Source organism: Panthera pardus, unplaced genomic scaffold (genome assembly GCF_024362965.1).
Source record: "Panthera pardus isolate Hobbes unplaced genomic scaffold, ASM2436296v1 HiC_scaffold_8, whole genome shotgun sequence".
Classification (NCBI taxonomy): Eukaryota; Metazoa; Chordata; class Mammalia; order Carnivora; family Felidae; genus Panthera; species Panthera pardus.
In genome coordinates, this window is record NW_026527013.1 from 135,403,796 (window position 1) to 135,426,377 (window position 22,582).

The 22,582-nt window shown below is 37.7% G+C and overlaps 1 protein-coding gene across 7 annotated transcripts in view; it reads right to left on the reverse strand.

Moving 5' to 3' along the window:
• Nucleotides 1–22,582, reverse strand: part of CTTNBP2 (cortactin binding protein 2) — a 163,936-nt gene that overhangs the window by 57,545 nt on the left and 83,809 nt on the right. For 5 of the 7 annotated variants that reach the window (XM_019418029.2, XM_019418025.2, XM_019418028.2 and 2 more), the window contains exons 4-7: nucleotides 12,371–14,015; nucleotides 6,186–6,389; nucleotides 4,722–4,821; nucleotides 2,234–2,384 (exon numbers count right to left, since the gene is read on the reverse strand). In XM_019418029.2, coding sequence (XP_019273574.2) covers nucleotides 2,234–2,384; nucleotides 4,722–4,821; nucleotides 6,186–6,389; nucleotides 12,371–14,015 — 2,100 coding nt within the window. Of the gene's footprint in view, nucleotides 1–2,233; nucleotides 2,385–4,721; nucleotides 4,822–6,185; nucleotides 6,390–7,949; nucleotides 7,990–12,370; nucleotides 14,016–22,582 lie in introns of those variants that run through there. The other 2 variants (XM_019418030.2, XM_053898195.1) reach the window with 2 other exon arrangements.

Sequence of the window (22,582 nt, forward strand, 5' to 3'; positions counted from 1 at the left end):
AATTAGATAATGCAGCTTTTTATTCTAGGAAATCTTAAGGATGTTTCCTATGAGAGGAATACACAACACAACCAATTCTCTATTAACAGAAGAAATCCAAGGTTCAGATAACCTTTGGAAATTGAATGTCTATACTTGTCTTTCATTAGGAACATATGGTAGGACGGTGATTATTATACCTTAAATATTCTAGGAAGCTGCAAAAACAAAACTAAAGTAATTCCTGAGCCCAATGAAGAATGGATCATGATGGAAGTTCCATAACTCCTAAAGCTCACAGAGGGTCCCATCAGAGAAATGGATGTCAGTGTGCACAGGGCAGATTCCTTGATCTTCAAGTGGTTCACAATGAGTTGATGAAGACAAATTTGGGAGGGCTGACTGAAAAGTTTGTTTCGAATGCATTTCTATGTGGCTGAGCCAAAAGTATCATCCAAGGACTCTTCCATGCATCAGACTCCAAAAGTATGCAGTTTCTAAATCTCTTGGACTTTATCTGTGCACCTTGTATAGGAGATAACAGAACTGTGTGGGATGGAGTCAAGAGCGACTTGGGGTCTAGTGGATTTCTACACACAGTGCTTCTAGTTCTGAGCCAAATTAGACAATGACCCTGAACTCTGTGAGGTGCTGCATGATCTTAGCAATAACAAACATCAGTCAGAGGAAGAACAGTGAGCACAAATAACCCTCCTCTAAGTACTGACAATGGGCACTGTCTTGTGACAAAACTCCCTTTTGTTTATACGTGTTACAACTGACTCCTACATTGTAATTGATGGTGGTGGTGACCATGGGGACAGCTGACATTTGTTTACTGCTCACAATTCCCAGGGCACTTATACCAACTACCTTATGTAGATAAGCTAATTTCACTTTAACACGCTTAGACTCATTTTGTAGAGGGGTCACCCAAGGCACAGAGAAGTAACATACCTTGCCTAAGCTCACAAAGCTGTGTGTAGGCATGGTCCAAGCCCAAAAAGGTTTGATTTCACAGCCTGATCTCTCAGGCAATAGGCAGTAGTTTTATATCACCACCATTGTCACTAATGCAACGGTTGATACTTCTGTGGCTCTTGATACGATGCATCCTGAAAATATATCCAGAATTGGACCAATCCCCACTGTTTCTACCCCTCAACCTTGATCCAAACCACCATTACTTTTTCCCTGGAGTAAAACAAGATTCCTACGGCTCTCTCTTGGCAGCTGCTCTGCCACTCCTACAGTTTATTCTCAAACCTGCAGCCAGAGTGACTCATAAAAATGAGTCAGTTCACGTCCTTGCTCTCTTCAAAACCATCCATCCGACGCCCTTATTCCAAGTCCTTGCCAATGGCCCACAAGGCCCTTTGTGGTGGGCCTCTGGCCACAAAGATCTGCCTGCACTGCTCTCCTGCCTCAGTCCTGGTACCCTGCTCCCATCTCTTCATGGTGCACACCCTTGCTTCCTTCAGGTCTTGGCTCAACTGTCACATATTCAACAAAGACTTTTCCCACCAACTCCTCTGAAGTAGTCCCGACCCCAGGCATTTCCATCTTCTAAACATCCAGCTACTAACTATTTACTTACTTGTTTACTGTCACCCCTCCTGCCCCATGAGGATATAAGATCCATGAGGGCAGGACTGTTTCACTTCTTGCTGTCTCTTCTGTCCCTAGCATAGCTAGTGCTCAGGAAGTATTTGTTGAGTGAGTAAAAAGTACACCTCCATTATATCCCCTGATTCTGAAAACAGCCAGGATGCAGGTATTCAGTTTCCTATTTTACAGTGAATAATCTGAGGTTCAGAGGATAAAGGACCAGTTAAGCTAACAGACAAGGCTTTTCATTAGCAGATGCTCAAACAGAAGTCAGAGGTCAGACACTGTCCATATCTGATATCCTAAAAGCAACACCAAGCAGCCTCTATTTTAGTAAAACTTTGGTTTGCGAGCATAATTCATTCCGGAAACATGCTTGTTATCCAAAGCACTCTTATATCAAAGCAAATTTCAAGAACCATTGGCTCAGTTGTGATCATGTGATGTTTGGTATCATGTAGTACTCTTATTGCAAGACACCGCTCGTTTGTCAAGTTAAAATTTATCAGAAATGTTTGCTCATCTTGCAGAACACTTACAGAACAAGTTACTCGCAATCCAAGGTTTTGTTGTATTTTGTTTTTCTAGCTATAGAGTTGGCCGACAGGGTAAATTATAGTACAAAACCCAAAGAACTGGTACTCACTCTGGTTTTTACACTCCGATCAGTTCCAGCTTCCAATAAGAGTTGAATACACTCCTTATTTCCATTTTTACAGGCCAAATATAGAGGTGTCTGTCCTTCATCAGCAGCATGATTAATGTTAGCATCATATGAAATTAATAATTCTACACACCTAAACACAAGATCATGATTAATTACACTAAAACTGGCTGGATTTCTGAAGCATCTGACCAAGATGTTAATTATAGAAAATAATGCTAAAGCAATTCTGTATCTTTCTACATCAATTGTTTGTATATATATATATATGTTTGATGGTTAGATAAAAAGTTGAAAACAGCTTTACATATATATGTTTATATATATATATATAATATATTATAGATAGATAGATGTGTATCAATTACTGTGGGTCTTATTTGATGGATACTGTTTTATAGCAAGGCTAGAAGCTATATTTTAGCCACAAATTTACCCCCGTGAAAATTTTAAATAGCAGCATTGGTCAAGTGCTAAAACTTGGTTTTGACACTTCTCTGTAAACAACTTGTAAAAAAAAAAGTGCTTGCAGTATGTTTAACTAATTTGGATGAATGGTGGAACTGTGGTTGACATATATATTATTTGTGGTTCAAAATCACTTAAACCTTGACTGCTGAGTCATTCTGAGATTTTCACTTGAGAAAATAATTATAAATAGCTCAGACAGCAGGGCACCATGTGCTTCCACTATAAAAGGCAGCAGGGAGGCAGAGAAAAGGGCTGCCTTGGGGAGAAGAGACAGCAGAGGCTATCCTGTCTCCTGAAAGGGGACTAGTTTACAAGGAAAAAGACATCTAAGCAGAAACTCACTGCTCTTGAGAATCAAGGAGGAAAGAAATGAGGTAAATTCAAGACTTCGTAGCACTCAGTAACTGGCTAAACACCCAGAGCTTGTGTTTGTAAAATCAGATGAGAATAAACGGAGTAAAGAGGGCTAAATCATAATCAAATTAAGAAGTAATTTACAAAAAAAAAGGCAATTTACACCATATTCATTTATTTACTTCAGATATATGCTTTTCTCCCTGGGCTTTTCTTGAAAATATTTGGTTTATTCATATATATTTAAAACTTAAGTTACATATTGACGTTTGTTTGTATCTCATACACATTTAAACTAATCAACCCCTAGGGGTCTTCCTTTTTGCAAAGCCAACCATGCCTGCCTTCCCATGACTCTATAATTTCCAAGTAAGCTGCACTACATATTGCCCAGTGACAGTAAACGTAAAAGCGTAGCCCTGAAGAAAAAATCCCTTCCGGAGGACTCAGGATACATGCAAAACGTAATGGCAAAACCAGTATCTATGGTCCTCAACAATAAACTCATGAGGTATGCATTAGACATACAGAAAAAATGTTATAATTTACGGATGCATTTTGAATATTTAAGAATTACATTTATAATAACAGTGTGAACCTTACAACCCATATTATAGGAATCAAGAAATATGTTAAAGAACATTTCTATCAGGATGGTTAGATAAAAAGTTGAAAACAGCTTTACATTCCCTACACAACAGTTCAGCACAGGAAGAGAAAGCGACTTAGTGACATTCTATTTGATTAAACTATGACTCTTAATTTTAAAAAGGCATGTCTATATTCAACTGACTTGGTAAGGTACTGAAGAAACCTGCTAAACTTAAATGTATTTCCATTGACAGGTTCTTTTAGGCTTCTGCTCTAATTACTTTTAGTATGAAAAGTTACTGCTTCAATTTTTTTTAAACGATAAGACAAGGTGAATATATTGAGATTTAACACTGAATCAACTGCCAATAGGAAGTTAATGTTATTTTAATTAATATAATTCTAGGATTTTTTTTAAATGTTCATTTACTTTTCAGAGACAGAGAGACAGAGCATGAGTGGGGGAGGAGCAGAGAGAGGGAGACACAGGATCCAAGGCAGGCTCCAGGCTCTGAGCTGTCAGCACAGAGCCCAAAGCAGGGCTTGAACCCAGGAACCTTGAGATCATGACCTGAGCCAAAGTCGGTTGCTTCACCAACTGAGCCACTCAGGCGCCCCTAGGATTTGTTTTTAATGCCATCATAAGTAAAAAAAAAAAAAAAAAAAAAAAAAAAAAAAAATTTTTTTTTTATGTTGGGGTAATGGAAAACAGTGAATAACAGTCTTTAAAACAGTGTATTTTATCACCACATATATGTTGACAGACTATAGATTATCTTCTTTAGAAGCAAGTTCATTCATGTGAGGTTGAAACGTAACTTATTTCTCTTCTTTACTGCCCTCATATACAGCTATTTACCTTTTAAGAAAAAGAGCAAATTTAGGATCCTACATTGCATTTAAATCCTCAAATATACTTAGTGAATTTATTTGCCAATGGATTTGAAGCACTAGTTTACACATGCAGCCAGAAATAAAATATGTGTGCAAACTATAAAAAGACTCTTTTCATGGGGGGGGGGGGAGGTGGGGGAGAATTAAGAGCATCACTTACTTGAAATGTCCCTGAGCAGCTGCGGCACACAAGGGTGTGAAGCCATTTGTATCAGCAGCATTGACTTGGGCTCCTGCATTCAGCAGCAATCTCACACAGTCTATGGATTTTAATAGAAAGCCATTTACATTCCCCATTTAGAGTTATGGTGAGCCAAATTCTAAACGAGCTCTATATAGATGCTAAACTCAAAGGACCTCTCCCATGCACAGTCCATCTGACAGCTCCATCGTGGTGGGTATGAGACTCCACAGACTATTTTACAGAGAAAGTAGACTCTTTTCCTCAGGATTTTAATGCCCAGACTCACCAACTAAGACATGATATTCGTGTGTGTATGTATGTGTGTTGCTTTGGGAGGAGTTGCTGATGAGTTAAAGGACTGTTATGTGTCAGAAAATGTTTTACCACGTTTTTCTACCAGCCTATGCCAGGAAAGAATGTTATTGGATAGAATTAAATGTACTTACCAAACTAATACCATTCTTTGTATTTAAATAGTTAAATTCTCACTTTGTGATATTTAACCTTTAAAACGCTTCTGTGTGGTGGTCATCCTACACTTAATTTCATGGGTGAGGAGATCCCACACAAAGTTACCTGACTCTGGCATAAATATCATCTAGGCCTCATTTTCCTCATGGCATTTACTAGACTTAATTTCTCTACATTAAGGAAAATTCCCACAATGCTTCTGAAGTAAAGAAGAACTTCAAAGTACTTCTAAAACTTTTAGATTCTTCCATTTAGTGCACTTGAACACAGCGAAACTCTGAAAACTTCTATGAATTACTCGACAATCATGCAGCTTATTTGATTTTGGATTTGCAGTCAAATCATCTTTTTCTGCACTACCATATGTTTTAGTAAATCAGACCACAAGAAACAAGAATAATTCCCAGACTTCATCAATATGTCATTTGTAGCTGTGGAACTTCTCAGTTCTCTTAAAAAATCCAAATAACTATAAATTGTTCCCACTACAGAACAGTTTCAGACCCATGACCTTCCCTAACTACTAAAATTTGCCCTCACTATAGTATGTGCGAAAGCCCTGTCACTTTGACATTCACACACAAGTATTTCTAACAGACAAATTGGAGCTATTTTGTGCTGACTAAAGTGATCACAGATGGAAGGCTTTATTCTAAAATGTGCTTTATCATAGTAGACCCAAAATTTCCACATACACAATACATTTCATTGTGCATAATATCAAAGATTACTTTTTGCTAGCTGCAATAAAATCTTACATTTTTACAGAACTACAATTGGGATTTTTTTTTTCAATATTTACAAGATCTTTGAATCATGTTAAAAAAAAAAAAATTACCCACTACTACCTGTAAGAAAAAAATCAAAACCAAAAGAACATTTTGCTCCTAAGAATGGTTACCAGTGCTTCTGGCTCTCCATCCTTTTGCAAGAGGGTGGTACAATGAGGTAAGATCTCTCCATCTTTACCTGTATGTCCATTCTTAGCAGCAGAATACAAGGCAGAATGGCCATCTTCACAGGAGTAATTAATGTCCAGTCCTTCTTCATTAAGCAGCATTGATAATAAAGTGACATTTCCCTGGGTAGCAGCTTGCTGAAGAAGGGTGGGCCTGCCAGCCAGGGGGGCAGGACCACCACTCATTAGCAAAGGGGTTAGGGAGGGTGACCAGCCTGTGGGTTAAAGTGACCCTAGTTAGAGAGTAGGAGCAAGGACAAGAGACAGGTATTACCCACTTGTTTCTGAATTACACACACACACACACACACACACACACACACACACACACACACACAGACACGAACACGTACCCTTAGAGGATTATGTGGTTTCTAACATTATCAATCTGTTAATATTTACTTAGCACAAATCTGTACTGTTATTTCAATCTTGCATCTGCTAATTAAATTAACATCCATGGTGACAAATTACTTTTAGTTGTCAGTCTTACACAGATAAATGTTAAAGTGGTGATTGGTTTTAGGAAACTTAGATGGCTGTCTCATTTGAAAGTTCAAATTCCTCTTCAGGGTTTCAAAACAATTTGAATTTTGAAATCATGTATGGATTTCCTCAATTTCAATATCAGTCTGAAAAACTGAATGGACATCTTTAGGTATAGGATAGAAATAACTGTAAGAAATACAGATTTTCCTTTTGCAATGTTTGCAAGGTACGTAACTAAAAATCATATACAGACGATTAAGATGGACCAAATAATGCCAGGAAATCTATGTTCCTTGAATTCCCTTATTTGGGAATAAAAATAATGGAGGGGGCCAAGTGCTATTTAGTATCCAGAGCTATAGAAGCACAACACATATAATTATATCTAGAATACTGTATCCAGGCACAAATATTCAATACACAATTCTGAAGACTTTATCTTTACAAATTGTGGCCATCTTTACAAATTGTGTACCAGAAACTTTTAGCCAGCCAACAAAACAGGACAGTCTACCATATAGTTTTAACAAGAATCATAAGAGTTATCATAGTTAGATATTTCTCATCAGTATTTAGCAGCTTTAGAAGAGAATCTGTTAAGTGTGTGAAGTCGGCTGCATATAGCATGGAAAATTTTCTGAATTCTTCCTTGGTCAAAAGGCTGTAAAAACAGTAAAGTAAAAATGTTTATTCAATGTGATATATAGGTATTTTGTGTGTTTTAGATACAATTAACTTTCAAAATAAGTTATTTACTTTCTTCCTTATGAAGCCCCAAATACCTCAGAGTAACGTCAGTGTAGATGCAGGGGCCTATGGGCACATATTCACTCCTCAGGGTACATTTTCTACATAAATCCAGTAACATTCTCTGTAGTAGGACACAGTAGATGGATGTTTTATGTCCCGTCCACCTTGGTTATCAGGATAATATTCTAAGTATATGGGTGTTACATTAGTAAGCAATAGGCTCAGATAATTGAGACTTAATTAACATTAAAGTAATAAATATTAAAATCAAAGGATTCCTTAGTATTTTAAAAATTCTTTGTGAAAAAAGCAAGTTATAAAAATAAAACTAGACAGCTTATTAAAAGCTGGATATTACATCTTCATAATTAATTCTTTGGGTCCATGAATAATTTATTGTTTTACCCTATTAGGCTGCAATGACATACAAAATTCAAATGCTCATAAAATTAAATATTTATCTAAACTTTATGATATTTTCCCATTGATATTCATTAGCTCTTCTTACAAAAGTAGTATTTTTACTTCATACTTACAAGAAGGCTCCTCTCTGGTACATTTTACCTTTTGTATTTTCTTAAAAACAAACAAAAAAACAAGCCCACAAAAATTAAATCAGTACTTATTAGAAATGGATGATAAACAGAGAAATTATAAACACCAAGGTATGATGCCTTGACTGCATAGCAAACACAAAGGTAACATGAAGGCATTGCACGGAGGTCCTCGGTGGAACAGGAGGGAATGTGGCTCACACACAGTGAGTTTCCTGGAGCTTGTGTGGCCCTCTCTCCCCACCCCTCTCCTTCCCTCTCTCTCCCTCTGAGTCCCTCTACCCCCACCTCCTCTATCTCATTCAAACCGTCTGGGTTATTCATACCCTGTAAAGAATATCAACAGGTATATATCTAGTGGTTTGTTATTCTTTTGGGTTTTCTCTCTCTTTCTTTCTTTCTTTCTTTCTTTCTTTCTTTCTTTCTTTCTTTCTTTCTTTCTTTCCAATGCAATTCTATGCTCTAGAGGAATAATTTAAATATAGATATATTTTTAACTGCCTTATGTGGAAACTTGGGATACAGTACCCTGGAAAGCCCTATTTTTAATGCCAGGCTATCTGAAAGAGAAAATATCTTATTTAAAAATTTTCTCAATCTTTAGACCACCCAAGAATCATAGTTTTCTGTCAGACAAAGCAACAGAGGAATATATATGAATTTTTATTTCCTTAGCTTAGAGGTGTGCAATATATTTTTAAAATATTCTACAAAATAAAAATGCTCTATAAATACCAAGTATTCTTAAAGTTTAAATAATTTTTTTTATCCCCACTGTCATTTCCAATTGCTTGTTTTAATGAATCCTGCTATAAATACTGGAAAAAAAAAAACCCTTCACCATGAGGCTTTATTGTTCATTTGAAACTCCCAACAAAGATAAGAAACGGTAATATTCATTAACTGGTTAAGTAATGGGAGAACAGACCTGCGTCATACGGCTACTTTAATGATGTTAGAAAAAGGTCATTCAGCTTTGCAGTCTGCAAACATTAGTAACATGCGGTGGACGAAGGGAACAGAGACCATGCAATGCAAGAGGGAAGAGGAATTGAGAACAGCTTCTGGCATCAGCTTCAGAGTGTAGAGAAGGTTAATGTCATGGCTCAGATCAATCTCATTTTTGGATTTAGACTTTAAGCCAATTATACATGGGTGATAATTTTTTAAGTGTATGTTTAACTAAGAAAAACTGTCTGAACCAAATTAAACAAAATGTACCAAACAAAAACAAAAACAAATTTCCAAGGGTATGAAAACTCAGTTGCCTGGGATGATTTCTGGTTTTAGGCCTCTGCTCATCTAACAGTTAAAACATGTTCATTGGACAAGTTCAGGAGGAACAAGACATTTTAATTCACTTATAGAATTCAAAATGCCATTTAAAAGTTTAACATTTGGCCATAAAAATTGCTAACAGAGTAATTAAAATGGTATCTTTCTGTCATTGCAATTCTCCCCAGTACTTTAGCTTAATCCTAACTGTTTGTCTGTCACAGATGTAAGCTGATACAGAAACTCAGAACTTTACAGTTTTAAAGATTGTGGGATCTAGTAGTTCTCCAAGAAAGGAGAGGTAGTGTACTGCTGTTTGAAAAATTCAACAGGCAAGTTTAGTAAGTCTTTCTGGTCTGGAACTATTATTCTTCTTTTGGGTCAATGTTTTCATTTTTAAAGGAGAAAGCTAATGACTCAGAGCGAATGTGCTCTTAGGGTGATACTAGAGAGAGGCAAAAATGGACTAACCCTCCTTCTTAGACTCAGCCCAGAGCCCCTTTTCTCACTGAATTTGGAACAGAGATCTATCTCCCAAGGATTTGGCAGAGGAGCTCTGTCCTCATGCCCTTCTCTTACCAACCACAATGGCATTAGTGGCTGTTAAGAAGATTAATCACCTTCAATGAGCTTATGATCTGGAGAGGCACAAGCTCACCCAGGCACAGATAGGTTAAGAAGCAGGATGGAGGGAGCTCTGGTGCTTCCTAGTTGCAATGGCATGGCAGCAAAAATAGGGGCAATCCAAAGGGAAAGCAGCTGAAATCCTAGATCTCATTTGGAAAATTTAGGCTGACCTACACCCATGGCTGATTTAATCACCCTTCTTATGTAACTGTAATAACTTTTCTATTCCCCAGACTACATGCTCCCAAAAGCTTGCCGAATGACTACAAAACTCCTTATAATCAAATAACACAGAAACTTATCCCACCAAGCATAATCCTGAAATTCTGAGATTTTGGCCAAATTGCAAAATCAGGGAATAGAAAATGAGGAATCGGTTTCATGTATCTTCAGTGGCAGCTACTTCTTTTGCTGCCACTGTTTCTTCGCTTTTGCTCTCTAGATATAAGCAAAGGGCATTCTTCAGAGGGATTATAGCTCCTTTATCCACAATTCCACTCTGTCCTAGTTAGGTCATTCTGGCCAATGTATAATAAACTTGGAATTCTTGGGTCTTTAAAGTTTAACTTAAGGTCCTGCTGACAAAATGTTCCTTGGTTATGGATCCCGATTTTAAAGCTTTTCTACTGAAACCCAAAGACATTGAAGCTGAACCTTGGAACACAGTAACCACTGAGGCAATAAATGGCAAAGCATCAAGGTACAAAGCGAAGATGGGTTTGTAGTTCTTAAAAACTGACAAAATTTATCTGTATCCCAGGAAGTATTTTCTGTTTTACAGTTTGTGAGTTTATGTCAACAGCACCACCACTGCTGCAAACATTTTTGGAACCTGTGCTTTGTCACTGCCTTAAGACCTTACAGACCTTAAGAACCTTAAGACCTGATTCTCCTGAATGGTAGCAAAAATTCTTCCTTTGAGCATGGATTTAGCTATGGAAGAAGCTAACATCATTTTAGGCCATGAGAAGGGCTGTCCAGCTCGGGTATACCATTTTGAATAAAAAGTATGGAATGTTGAAAATTTATAAAGATATCACAAAGCAATAATAGTGACATCAATTCTAAAGCAAATTTTCAAAAATATTTTAAGCAACAGTATCAATGAAGCAATATCACTTCTATTTATTCATGACTCATGCTGCTAAAATACCAAGCTCTTTGCACGTTATGATAGTTAATCCTAATAGCCACCCTACCCCATATGAGTAGCATAAGCTCCATATTAAGAATGAGAAAACTTGCTCAGTCCAAGAAAATCACCTAAACACACAGCCATAAATTGCAGAGTCTAGATTCTAATGCAGATCTGACTGACATCAAAGGCCATGCTGTTTCCAATTCCCAATTATGTACCAAAATACAAACAGCCTCTCAAGCAGCATACTTTCAAGGAGACAGCTTATAATTGGATAAGTGAGTCCTGGTATATTGCTCTCATTACCTAACAATTAGTAAGAACAGTGGTACCTATTTTTCTCATTCCCACTCCTCCTACCCTGAGTTTTAAATGCAACACTACCCAAACCTTCCTTCAATGCTTAAAGTTCCCACTCATTAGAACCAGTGGTCTCTGGTAGCCACTAAGATCCCACTTGAGAGACTTCTCTCAAGTTTCAACAGAACTTTGACACTACAACGTTATTTTAGAGCCGAATTTACTCAGTGAAGAACTAATCCAGTCACGTCAATAAAAAGCAATGCTTCCTCTAGCACCATATAACAAAAGGGGAAAATCCAGTTTTTTATCAGCTTCTTTGTGTAGGAGTCCCTGATTTAGTGACTTCATAAACCACATCTGCAATGAAAACCTTTTCTAATATAGCCCACATGCTAAGTTATCCATCTGTGTTCAAGGATTGGAAGACAACAGCTTGGAACAGAGTAAACAGCTTTGAAATAAACTAAACTTAGAACAGAGACTTAAAACATACATATTCTATTTTTGATGTTAAAAAGAGTATCAAACCGATATTAAAACTTAGAACACACCAGTTACAGAGTGAATCTAATCAATTGGATAATCCCCAAGATAGACTGTAGTATTAATAACCACTTGAAAGGATTTTTAACGTTATCTCACAAGGGATAGAATGGAACACAGATTGTCTAGTGATGACCCTCTAATATTAAAGTCTTGTGAGATAAATATTTGAAAAGAAGCAACAGCGTGTCTTTCTTCCCATGGAAAATGCTTTAGTATCTCTAAATTAATGGTCTCCATGTGCTCCAAACCCTTACTTTCAGATTATTTTAAAAAAAGAAAGCACTTAGCATAAAGGAACTGTAATTCATATAGCAAGATGAATCACCATACCCTGGAGCCTTTAAAGAAAAATACAACAACAACAAAAAAGAAAAAAGAAAAAGAAAAGAGAATAGAAAGCAATAGAAAAAACTATCAAAAAAAAAAAAGTTTCAAGGCAATGTGAAAGAAATTAAAGCAAGTGAGAAGACAGGCCACATTCTTAAAAAAGGGTATAATATTGCAATCCCTTTACCTGATGCTGTTACCAGGAGGCTGTCTGAGGCACCTGTTCTACAGGATGAGGCACTAACAGTGTTTATGGAAGAGCAAAAGGCAATGGTGGTGGGAATGACAAGGGAACTTTCTGAACATGCAGGTTGGTTCAGTCCAGGGGTTTCAGCAGGCCAGGCACCCACCTGAGACGTGGCCAGGGCTGAAACGGCACAGCCTGCCGGTGCCACAGTTAAATCTATGGATGGTTTTGGTGGCAGCTGAGGGGAAGATGATTTAGGGAGATTCTCCTCATTTATTACCCTGTTCCCTTGTGGCAAACTGGAAGGAGGCGAAGCCATAGTTTTGTTATCAACTTTGGCCCCTGCATTGGAGGCCCTGCTGCTATCCATAATAACCTTGAGTTGGGGGTGTGGTGGAGAAGGAGTTTGGGAGAGCCCTGGCTTTTTTGGAGGGATAGGAGGAGGGTTTCCTCTGTCAACTCGTGCTACACCAGGAGTCTTTAAACTGGTCCGACCGACCGGAGGACAGGTGCCACCGTCCCCTGTGGGGGCTGCTCCAGGCCTTGGGGGTGCTCCTGCTTGAGGGCTTGTAAATCTCGACAGTGCTTGGGTCACAGTATTCCGAGCTAGCTGTTTGGCCACTAGGTTGTCACGACTTGTAGGAGAGACATCTCTTGATGGAGGACTTTGGGTAGTGTTTCCATTTTGGTCTGGGTCATTAGCATTGCCCTGAAATCGAAATCTAGCTGCTTGGATTCGTGGATTGAGACCTGGATGCAAAGACGCATTGGCACACGGTGAATGTAAACTGTGCACAGGCGGTGCTTGTGAGTAGCTCTGGGGAGCTATGCCTGGCGTTTGCACGGTGGGAGGGGCAGTGCTATTGGGAAGTGGGGGTGTGCTACTGGCTGAGCCAGCGCTGGGTCCATTTTCCTCAATTCTGTTTGCACTTGGAGGTGGGACAGTAGGCGGAGAGGAGCCAATCAAGTCACCATGGGAAGCCTGCCTGTCAATACCTGGTCTGCCCAGAGCGGCACCGGTGCACACATTTCCTTTCGTGTTGGCAGGAACTAGGGGGCTACCTGCAGAAGGCTTTACGGGCACAGTCAAAGGCAACTTCTTCACGTGGTCAGTGCTTTCTATCACCAGGTCTGTCTGGCAAGCAACAGACCTTGTCACAGGTCCTTCTGTTCCCACAGATATGGAGACCACGCGCCTATCTTTTGTCTTACGGGGCAGAGAGAGGCTTGGCTTGCTGTCATTTCCCCTTTTCAGTTGCTCAATCATTTTTTTCATCTTGTCTATCTCCTCTTTGAGGTCAGTGGTGTGTGCTTCTTCTCGGTGCAGCTTAGCACGAAGCTGTTCCCGTTCCGTGTCAAACTCGGAGAGCTGTTTTTCCATCTGAGCTTCCATCTCTGTGCTTCTTCGTTTCTCAGCAGACAGTTCCTCTTCTAAAGCACTTGTCTTTGTCTTTTCCTCTTCCAGTTTGGCCATCACCTCTTCTAACTTCTGGGCCTCCTCTATTACTTTGCCTGAGAGCTGTTTGCACTCCTTGACCAGCATCAGGACCACGTGCTTGTTCTTGCCCCGTTCCTCCTCCAGGCGGGCCGCCAGCTTCTGGTGCTCTTGCTCAACGGCTTGTAGCTGAAGCTTTTCCATCTCCAGCTGAAAGACATTCATAGGACAGCCCCGATTAATATGCAGAGAATTCTTTCAGCCAAAGAAGTGCTTCGTGTGAGAGTTTTATTAATTGTGTAACAACCGTGTGGTTTGGGTTGGCTAAAATGCCACAGTTCTAAGATGTGTTGTGATATGAAAGATAATATTTTAGATACTCATTAAATGAGAAAATAGATGCAAATGACTTAATGAATACATCTAAGTCACAGCAATAGAGAAGTTTTAAAAATCTATTGAACTACAGAAAAAGAACAGTAATCTGATACTTCAAATCACAACAGAGCTCAGAAAGTTCTGTTTTTGTAAAAATAGAACTCTGTAAGGGAACTGGTGTTGCTTTTTTTTTAAAGTTTAAATGCCTTAAGATTACTAATGAACCTTTAAGGTGCAGTATAAAGAAAAGTGCTGAAAACAGAACTGTAGTTAAATTCTATGCTTCTGTATTTGCTAAGTGTATTACTTTTTTTAACTGCAAGCTTATGATGGGCTGCTCTAGAAATCATACAAAATCATATATGAAAGTTCTTTGAAAACCTGCAAGAACTAAAGAAATATCTTACTAAAATTATAATCACTATCAATAAACCCAAAGTCTGGGTCTCCTTCAATCCCTCTTGCTCCCTTAGCTTCCACTACATTGGCCTCCCTGGTTCTTAAACACCATCCTGCCTCAGGATCTTTGACCTTGTGGTTCTCCTACCCAGAATGCCACCACACACCTTCATGCAGGGCTCCTGGGCTAAGGAGTTTGTGCACCACACAACGATGACCAGCTGGAGAGGTGAGCCAGAGCCAAAAACCAGCCCTTGTCTACTCACCCAATATCTGCCCAGACATCTGCCTGGAAAGAAGGGGCATCTTTTCCTTCACAAAAAGACCCTGTCTGCCCACCAAGCCACAGGCCCCTAGGATTCATGCTTTCCCCCCAAAAAAACATTCTTCTAGTTTCAATGTAGAGAAGGAGCTTTTAAAATACTTTTGTATCTCCAGGTGTGGTTTTTTAATATGCACAAAAGCATGCAAGAGCACAGAAGTCTGACTTCTTTATTTCCTCCAGGCCTCTGCTCAACTATCACCTTTACAGTGAGGCCTCCTTCTCACTGCCCCACAGAAAACAATGGTCTCTTCCACCCTTGTGCTCATCATTCTTTGTTTAGCACCTACCTGCCCCCACTAGAATGTGAATCCATGAAGGCGGGACTATGTCGTCTTTGCTGCTGTGTTCCCAAGACCTGGCACACAGTGGTGCTTAATAAATTGTTGATTGGATGCATGAAATTAACGTAGTTCACAGAAACAAGAAAAGTTCTGCACCCTGATGGCCTTTCTGGGTACACAGGCCTTACAACCTCAGAGAAGCACTACTGTAACATGTCTGCACAGGTTTCTCACTTCTTTCCAGAATAGCATCTGCCATGAGGTGCTCATGAAGGACAAATCCCCGAGCTGGGTTGCAGCAGTCAGGCAGGTCCACATGCCTCACCTTCCCAGCTAGAGAAGCATTCCATTGGTAGTCCATTAAAGGGCCCTCAGATTCATAAAAGTTACAGATCTAACTGATAAAGACACAGAAAGGACTCCCCCCACTGACTACCAACCCCAGATGTTAAATATAAATATACTTTCATGAGATCCAGTAATTGTTTAAGTCAGTTTTTAGTCATCAGTAACAGAAGGAGATGCTCACATGATCCAGCAGTTGTGAGAATGTGCTCCTGTTTCTCACCCTGCTGAGAAAATAAATCGATTACTTTCACAGTCAGGGAACCAAAAGGACAGAATGGCTCATTAGAGTCAAAGATTATTCATTTACTTTAGGATGATTCCTGCCTTGAAGAAATTGAATAGCATTGCATGGGTCCTATAAGTAGGTGATCAGGAATACAGATAATTCCCCCAGAATAATAAATGACAATTGTCTATATGCATACACTCTATTCTACTACATGAAATTTAAGGGGTGATTTCCTAAATAGGTAAGGTAAGACGTGGGGAAAATAATGCTGTCATTTACTGTATTTATATACATAGTTTTATTCATCTAGGTGCCTCACAGAAAATGTGACTTATAGTCAAAGCATATTTAATCCTTCTAAATACATCAAATAGTAAGTTTCTGTGGAAGGCATACACAAAGTTAGAACTATTAAGAAGGTTTTAAATTTTATATTAACCACTGCCCTAAATTCTTATGGCAATGTTGAAAAAGCAAAACCTAGCGGTCAATTTTCAGCTTATTTTAAAAATAAGTTCCATCATTTATCTTGGAAGCTGGAAAAAAAAAAAGATGTAGAACTTTAAGAGCTACCTTCATTTTGCACAACAACTAAGTGGAGGCTAAATTAGTGATTTCTCTGATGTCATCTAATCAATCAGTGTCAGGATCATGGCACTCAGAGCCACTGTTCCAAGCTTTTCTCACCACATCATACATCTTGCCCACACTATTTCTTCACTAGGGATCATCACATTTTATTTTTGAAATAACTTACATCTCACACTTGGGAATCAAATTCAAGAAAGACTTCTAACAGATCAACTCAGCAAATCTCACATATTTATACAGAAAACTATACTACTACAAAAGCGCCCATGGGGTGCTTGGCTAGCTTAGTCAGTGGAGTGTGCAACTCTTGATCTTGGGGTCATGGGTTCAATCCCCACATTGGGTGTAGAGATTACTTAAAAATAAAATCTTAAAAAAAAAAAGCACCCATAATTTTTTGTATCTTTGTCCTTCCACCACTCAGACCTTGTAAATCCTATCTCAGATGAACACAAGTCTTTTTTAATGTCACCATAGACAGCAGAGGAAGCCACATAATCAATGCACCTGCAAACATAGGGCTCCAGACGAGTTCTGAGCTCCAGTCAATCACTCTTCCTAACTGTTTAGCCTCCTCTACCATTTACTTCAGGGAATTATTTAAACTTCTGCCACTCTCCCTAAAACTTCACCCAACAGCCACTCAACAAACTCTCAGTCTACCCTAACAGACTCTCTTATCAAAAAAAAATCACTCACTTTACATTCTGTCTCCTCTCTTAAGCATGTTTTTGTTTGTTTTTTAAAACCACACCAATATATTTCCTTCCCTTCACTCTAAGGGAGGATTTCCATCTGTTCAAGGACAGACTTTCTTCAACAATTAACTTCATTCTCTCCTGTCATCTGAGCCTTGCTCTATCAGTTATCACACTCTATAAATATTAAACATCTTCCTCTCTACTGGCTCCAATTGGTTTATAAACCATACATAAAATGTATGTATAGTCCATATATAAAAATTTTTTTTTTATATTACAAAAAAAGTTCCTTGGTCATTTTGGCCCAGAGACAAAGTCTTTGTGCTTGCAAGAGTAAGTGATGATGTACTAAGGTCTGATCCCAAACACCTTAGCTGTGTCACTTTGGTAAATTCTCTCACCAGATCATTTCTATTTGGTTCCTTTATCTGCACAACAGAGCAATAATACGAGTTACCTTATTGGATTAAATGAGGCAATGCATATAAAGCATATGCCATTGTGCCTGGCATTAAAAAATGTTATGTTTTCAATTAATAATATAATAATTATTTGAGCTATTTAAAAGTATGCCATTTTTGCAGTGTTTTTCCTCTGAAAACACATTTCCAGGCAAACAATGATCTAGAGAATAGACCATATTCAGCATATGGATGGATTTTTTAGTAAGTTAGATAGCAGTTACAATTCAACAATTACAAAGTACATCAGAGAAAGTTTCACTACCAATAATGGTGAAATAGCTTTTATTAGACTATCTCTTTGGCAGATAACAATTAAAATATTTGGAAAAAATATTTTAAAAAAGTAACTATTTGAAAGCTTTGGAGCGTAGTAAGTGGTAAAAACAGAAAGAGGAGTACATTCTCCCATTTGAAAGGAGCCAACAGAACTGGATGAGGTTTGCCCTTGCATAGCTTTGCAAGTGAGGGCAGTTCCCTGTCCTGACAGCACTCGCAGCAGGAGCTCAACCACAAGTACTCCCTATAGTGGCTCAAGGAGTCAAAATTGGAACTAGGGCTGCCACAATTAGCCCCAGCCGAATCCTAGGTTGACTCTTGATTTATACATTCATGGGGGAGACTCCACACTGAACGACAGAGGTGGCTGCTTAATGGCTGAGAGAACTGAACAAATATTTCAGCTATTGCCAGCTGTAAGGGAACAGTTTGGAGTCTGAATATAACCAGGTTAAGTGCTTACTAGAACAAAATACACTCTTCAGAAGATAACAGAATCCTGAACGTCTGCATCATGTTAATCAGGATGTCTAATATATAAAAAAATTACTAGACATGCAAAGTAATTTTTTTTAAGTGATCCACTGTCAAGAGAAACATATTCGAAAAACTGGGCCAAAGATGATCCATATTGGAATTAGCAGACTGGGAACTTAAAGGAGCCATTTTCAAAGAAAATTTCAATCACAATGATTGAACAAAGGAGGATCCTGGCATAGAAATGGAAACTAGGGGGAAAAAAAAAAAGAAAGAAAAGAAAAGAAAAAAAGAACCAAATGGAAACCCTAGAAAAGGTATTAATCTAAAATGAAAAATGTTCACTGAATAGGCTTAATAGCAGACTTGAGTAGAATAAAAAGGACAGTGAATTTGAAAACAGAAAAGGAAGTATCCAATTTAAGAAATACAGAAAAAAATTCGTTAAATGAACAGCACCTCAGGGACCTGTAGGACAATATAATGTGGTCTAAATTCTACATAACTGGAATCGAAAATGGAGAGAGAGAATGAGGAAAACTATAGTAAAAGAAATAATGGACAAAAAAATTCACAAGTTTCGGGTGGAGGGCAAGTATCTAGGAAGCTCAGCAATCATACCTAGGCACATCATAGTAAAATTGCTGAAAACAAGGATAAGAAATAATCTTGAAAGCAGCCAAAGAAAAAAAAGACACATTACAAACACAGAAACTATAATACAAATGAGGGCTAAATTATCTCTAAAATATATGAGGCAAAACCCGACAGAAATAAAAGGAAAAATAGATAAATCTATAATAATGACAATCTTCTCTCATAAAAAAAATCTAGATTAAGAAAAATCTGCAACACTACAGATCTGAGTAACACCACAAACACACCCTTGGCTGACTTGCATTTGGAACACAATACCCCAATACTACAGAAGATACAGTCTTTTCAGATTCACTTGCTGAGCTATTAAAAACCACCAACAATTTACAAAAGGCTAAAATCTTATAGAATATGTCCTCTGACAACAGAACTGTATATAAATCACAATAAGATTAAGAACACCCCAAAATTCAAAAATAAAACATACTTCTAAGCAGTATAAAGCTTTAAGAAGAAAACACAAAGGAAGTCAGATCAGACTTTGGGCTGAATGAAAATAAAAACACAACATATCAAAATCTATGGAATGCAGTGAAAGGAGAGAATTTAAAACATTTAAAGCAGAGGATATCGAAATTTTATCTTTAACTGCACATATTAGAAGGGTCATCTCAAATAATTCACCTACGTTTCACCTTAAGAAACTCAAAGAAGTTAAGCCAATATAAAGTAAAAGGAAAGGAATGACAAAGGTAATAAATCAATTAAACAGGACACAAATGATGGAGAAATTAACAAAGCCAAACATTTTTTATCTAAAAGATCAATAATATTGTGAAACATTAAAAAAAAACAGATTGGGCTACACAGAAAACACAAATTATAAACAATAGGAATAAAAGAAGAAATATCACTACAGAAAGAATATTAAAAATAATGAATAACTATGTGTCAATAAATTCAACAAATCAAATCCCTCTGAAACACACAACTTTCAGGACATAAAATGGCATAGAAAATTGTAATGGCTTTTTATCTTTTAAAGAAATTGAATCCACAAATTGGGGTGCCTGGGTGCTCTGTCAGTTAAATGTCTGATTCTAGATTTCAGTTCAGGTCATGATCTCACGGTGGTGAGATCAAGCCCCAAGTCAGACTCAGCACTGAGCATGGAGCCTGCTTAAGACTGGCTTCCCCCCTCTCCCTTTGCCCCTCCTCCACTGGCATGCACATATATATGTATTCACACTCAAAAAAATAAAAACAATAATAAAATTAAAAAATGAAGAAAAGAAAATTAATCCACAAATAAAAGTTTCCCCTAAAGAAAAGTCCTAGCTCATACGGCTTTACTAGTGATGTCTACTAAATATTAAAGACAGAAATAGTGTCAAACTTATACATATCCTTTAGAGAAAGGAAAATATTCTAATTCATATTGATTCCAGAATTACCTTAAAATCAAAACCAGTCAAGCATTTTTTTCCCAATTTATAGAAAAATGATCATTCATGAATACAGATGCAAAACTCCCTAGCAAAATACAGGCAAATTGAATCTAGCAATATATAAATAAGATTAGTAAGAGGTGACTCTCTGAAGTTTACCTCAGGAATGCAAGTTGTTCCAGTATTTGAAAATTAGTGTAATTCATCACCTTAAAAAGATAAAGAGAAAAACCATGACCACACCAACAGGTGCAGATAAACCATTCTACAAAATGCAAAACCTATTCATGATAAAAACCTCTCTACATAGAATAAAACCTCAATGACATAAAGGGCATCTGTAAAGAAGCACATCTAACATCATACTTAATGGTGAAACACAGACTGTATCCTCCCTGAGAAACAGAGAAAGCACTGAAGTCTCTTCTCACTACTTCTATTCAACACTGTACCATGGGGGGTTCTAGTCAGTGCAGTGATGGGGGTGCGGGAAGAACAAGGAAGGCAGGCCGGAAGATAGGCAACTTAGAAAGGAAGTAGTAAAATGGGCTCTATTCGCAGATGATGCGGTTGTTTACCTATAAAATCAGATATAATACACATAGCAACTGTGAAAACTAATAAGCAAGTTTAATAAGATGACAGGATATACTGTCAACGTACAAAAATCAGTCAATACCTGTATCCTAGTGATAAATATTTGGAAAAAAAATGTTTTAAAAAGGGTGATTTACAATGGCATCAAAAACATAAAATACTTAGGAATAATCTCAGCAAAAGACATTTAAGACCACTACACTGAAAGCTAAACGCTGCTTAAAGAAATTATAAAAAAACTTTAAAAATGGAGAAATATGCTATGATAATGGGTTGGAACACTCAATCTTCTTCATGTCCACTCTCAATAAATTAGTCTGCGGATTCAATAAAATTCTGGGGTGCCTGGGTGGTTCAGTCAGTTAAGCATCCAATTCTTGATTTCAGTTCAGGTCATGGTATCATGGTTATGAGATCAAGCCCCATGTCGGGCTCTGCACTGTGTGTGGAGCCTGCTTAAGATTCTCTCCCTCCCCTGCTTGCGTGCTCTCTCTCTCTCAAGAAATAAATATAAATTTAAAAAATTAAAAAAAAATTCAATTCCTGCAAACTTTTGGAAAAACCAACAAACTGATTTTAAGTTTGTATGAAAATAACCAAAACAATTTTGATAAAGAAAAATAAAGTTGATATTTCTTTGCCTGACTTATTTCACTTAGCAGAATACCTTCTAGATCCTTCCATGTATGCCATATGGTTTCGCTTACATGTAGCATCTAAAAAAAGCAAGTGAACAAACAAAAAACAGAAACAAATACATAAATACAAAGAACAAACTATGGTCACCTGGGAGGGGAAGAGAAGGGTGGTAAAGGGATGAGGTGAAGAGGATTAAGAAGTACAAACTTCCAGTTAAATAAGTGACAGGAATGAAAGTATAGCATAGGGAACACAGTCAATAAGACTGTAATAATATTGTATGGTGACAGATGGTAGCTACATTTCTCATGGTAAGCACTGCATGGTGTATAGAATTGCCCAATCACTATGTTGTATGCCTGAAACTAATATGACGTTGTACGTCAACTATACTTTAATATTAAAAATTAAAGAAGCACCTGGGTGGCTCAGTTGGTTGAGTGTCCGACTTCAGCTCAAGTCATGATCTCACGGTTTGTGAGTTCAAGCCCCACGTTGGGCTCACTGCTGTCAGCGTGGAGCATGCTTTGGATCCTCTGTCCCACCCTCTCTGTCCCTCCCACACTTGTGTACTCTCTCTCAAAAATAAAACATTTTTTAAAAATTAAAAAAAAAATTGAGATGCTTTGAGTTCTTGCATTTAAGGCTTAATATTTTACTACAGTCATTTACCTGAAGGTCTAGTAAACAGATAAGATTAGTTGATGATGAAAAAGATCAGAAGAATATTCAGTGGATGCTTGAATTGGGGAAGGAACTTAGGGGAAGGTACTCCAGGAAACTTTCTCTGGTGATGGGAATATTTTCTATCCTATAAGGGGTCAGATTCCACAAGTGTATGCATTTTTAAAACTCATTAATTTGTACACTTACGATGTTCATGTAAGTGTTTTACTTCATGTAAATGTTTCCTTAAAGAACTGTAAACAATAGTGAATTCCAGGTTTGTATGTTTGCTTTTTATTGTATTATGGTTTAGCAATTCTGATACTACTCTGTGTGTTCTAGGTTCAAGTAAACAAGTAAA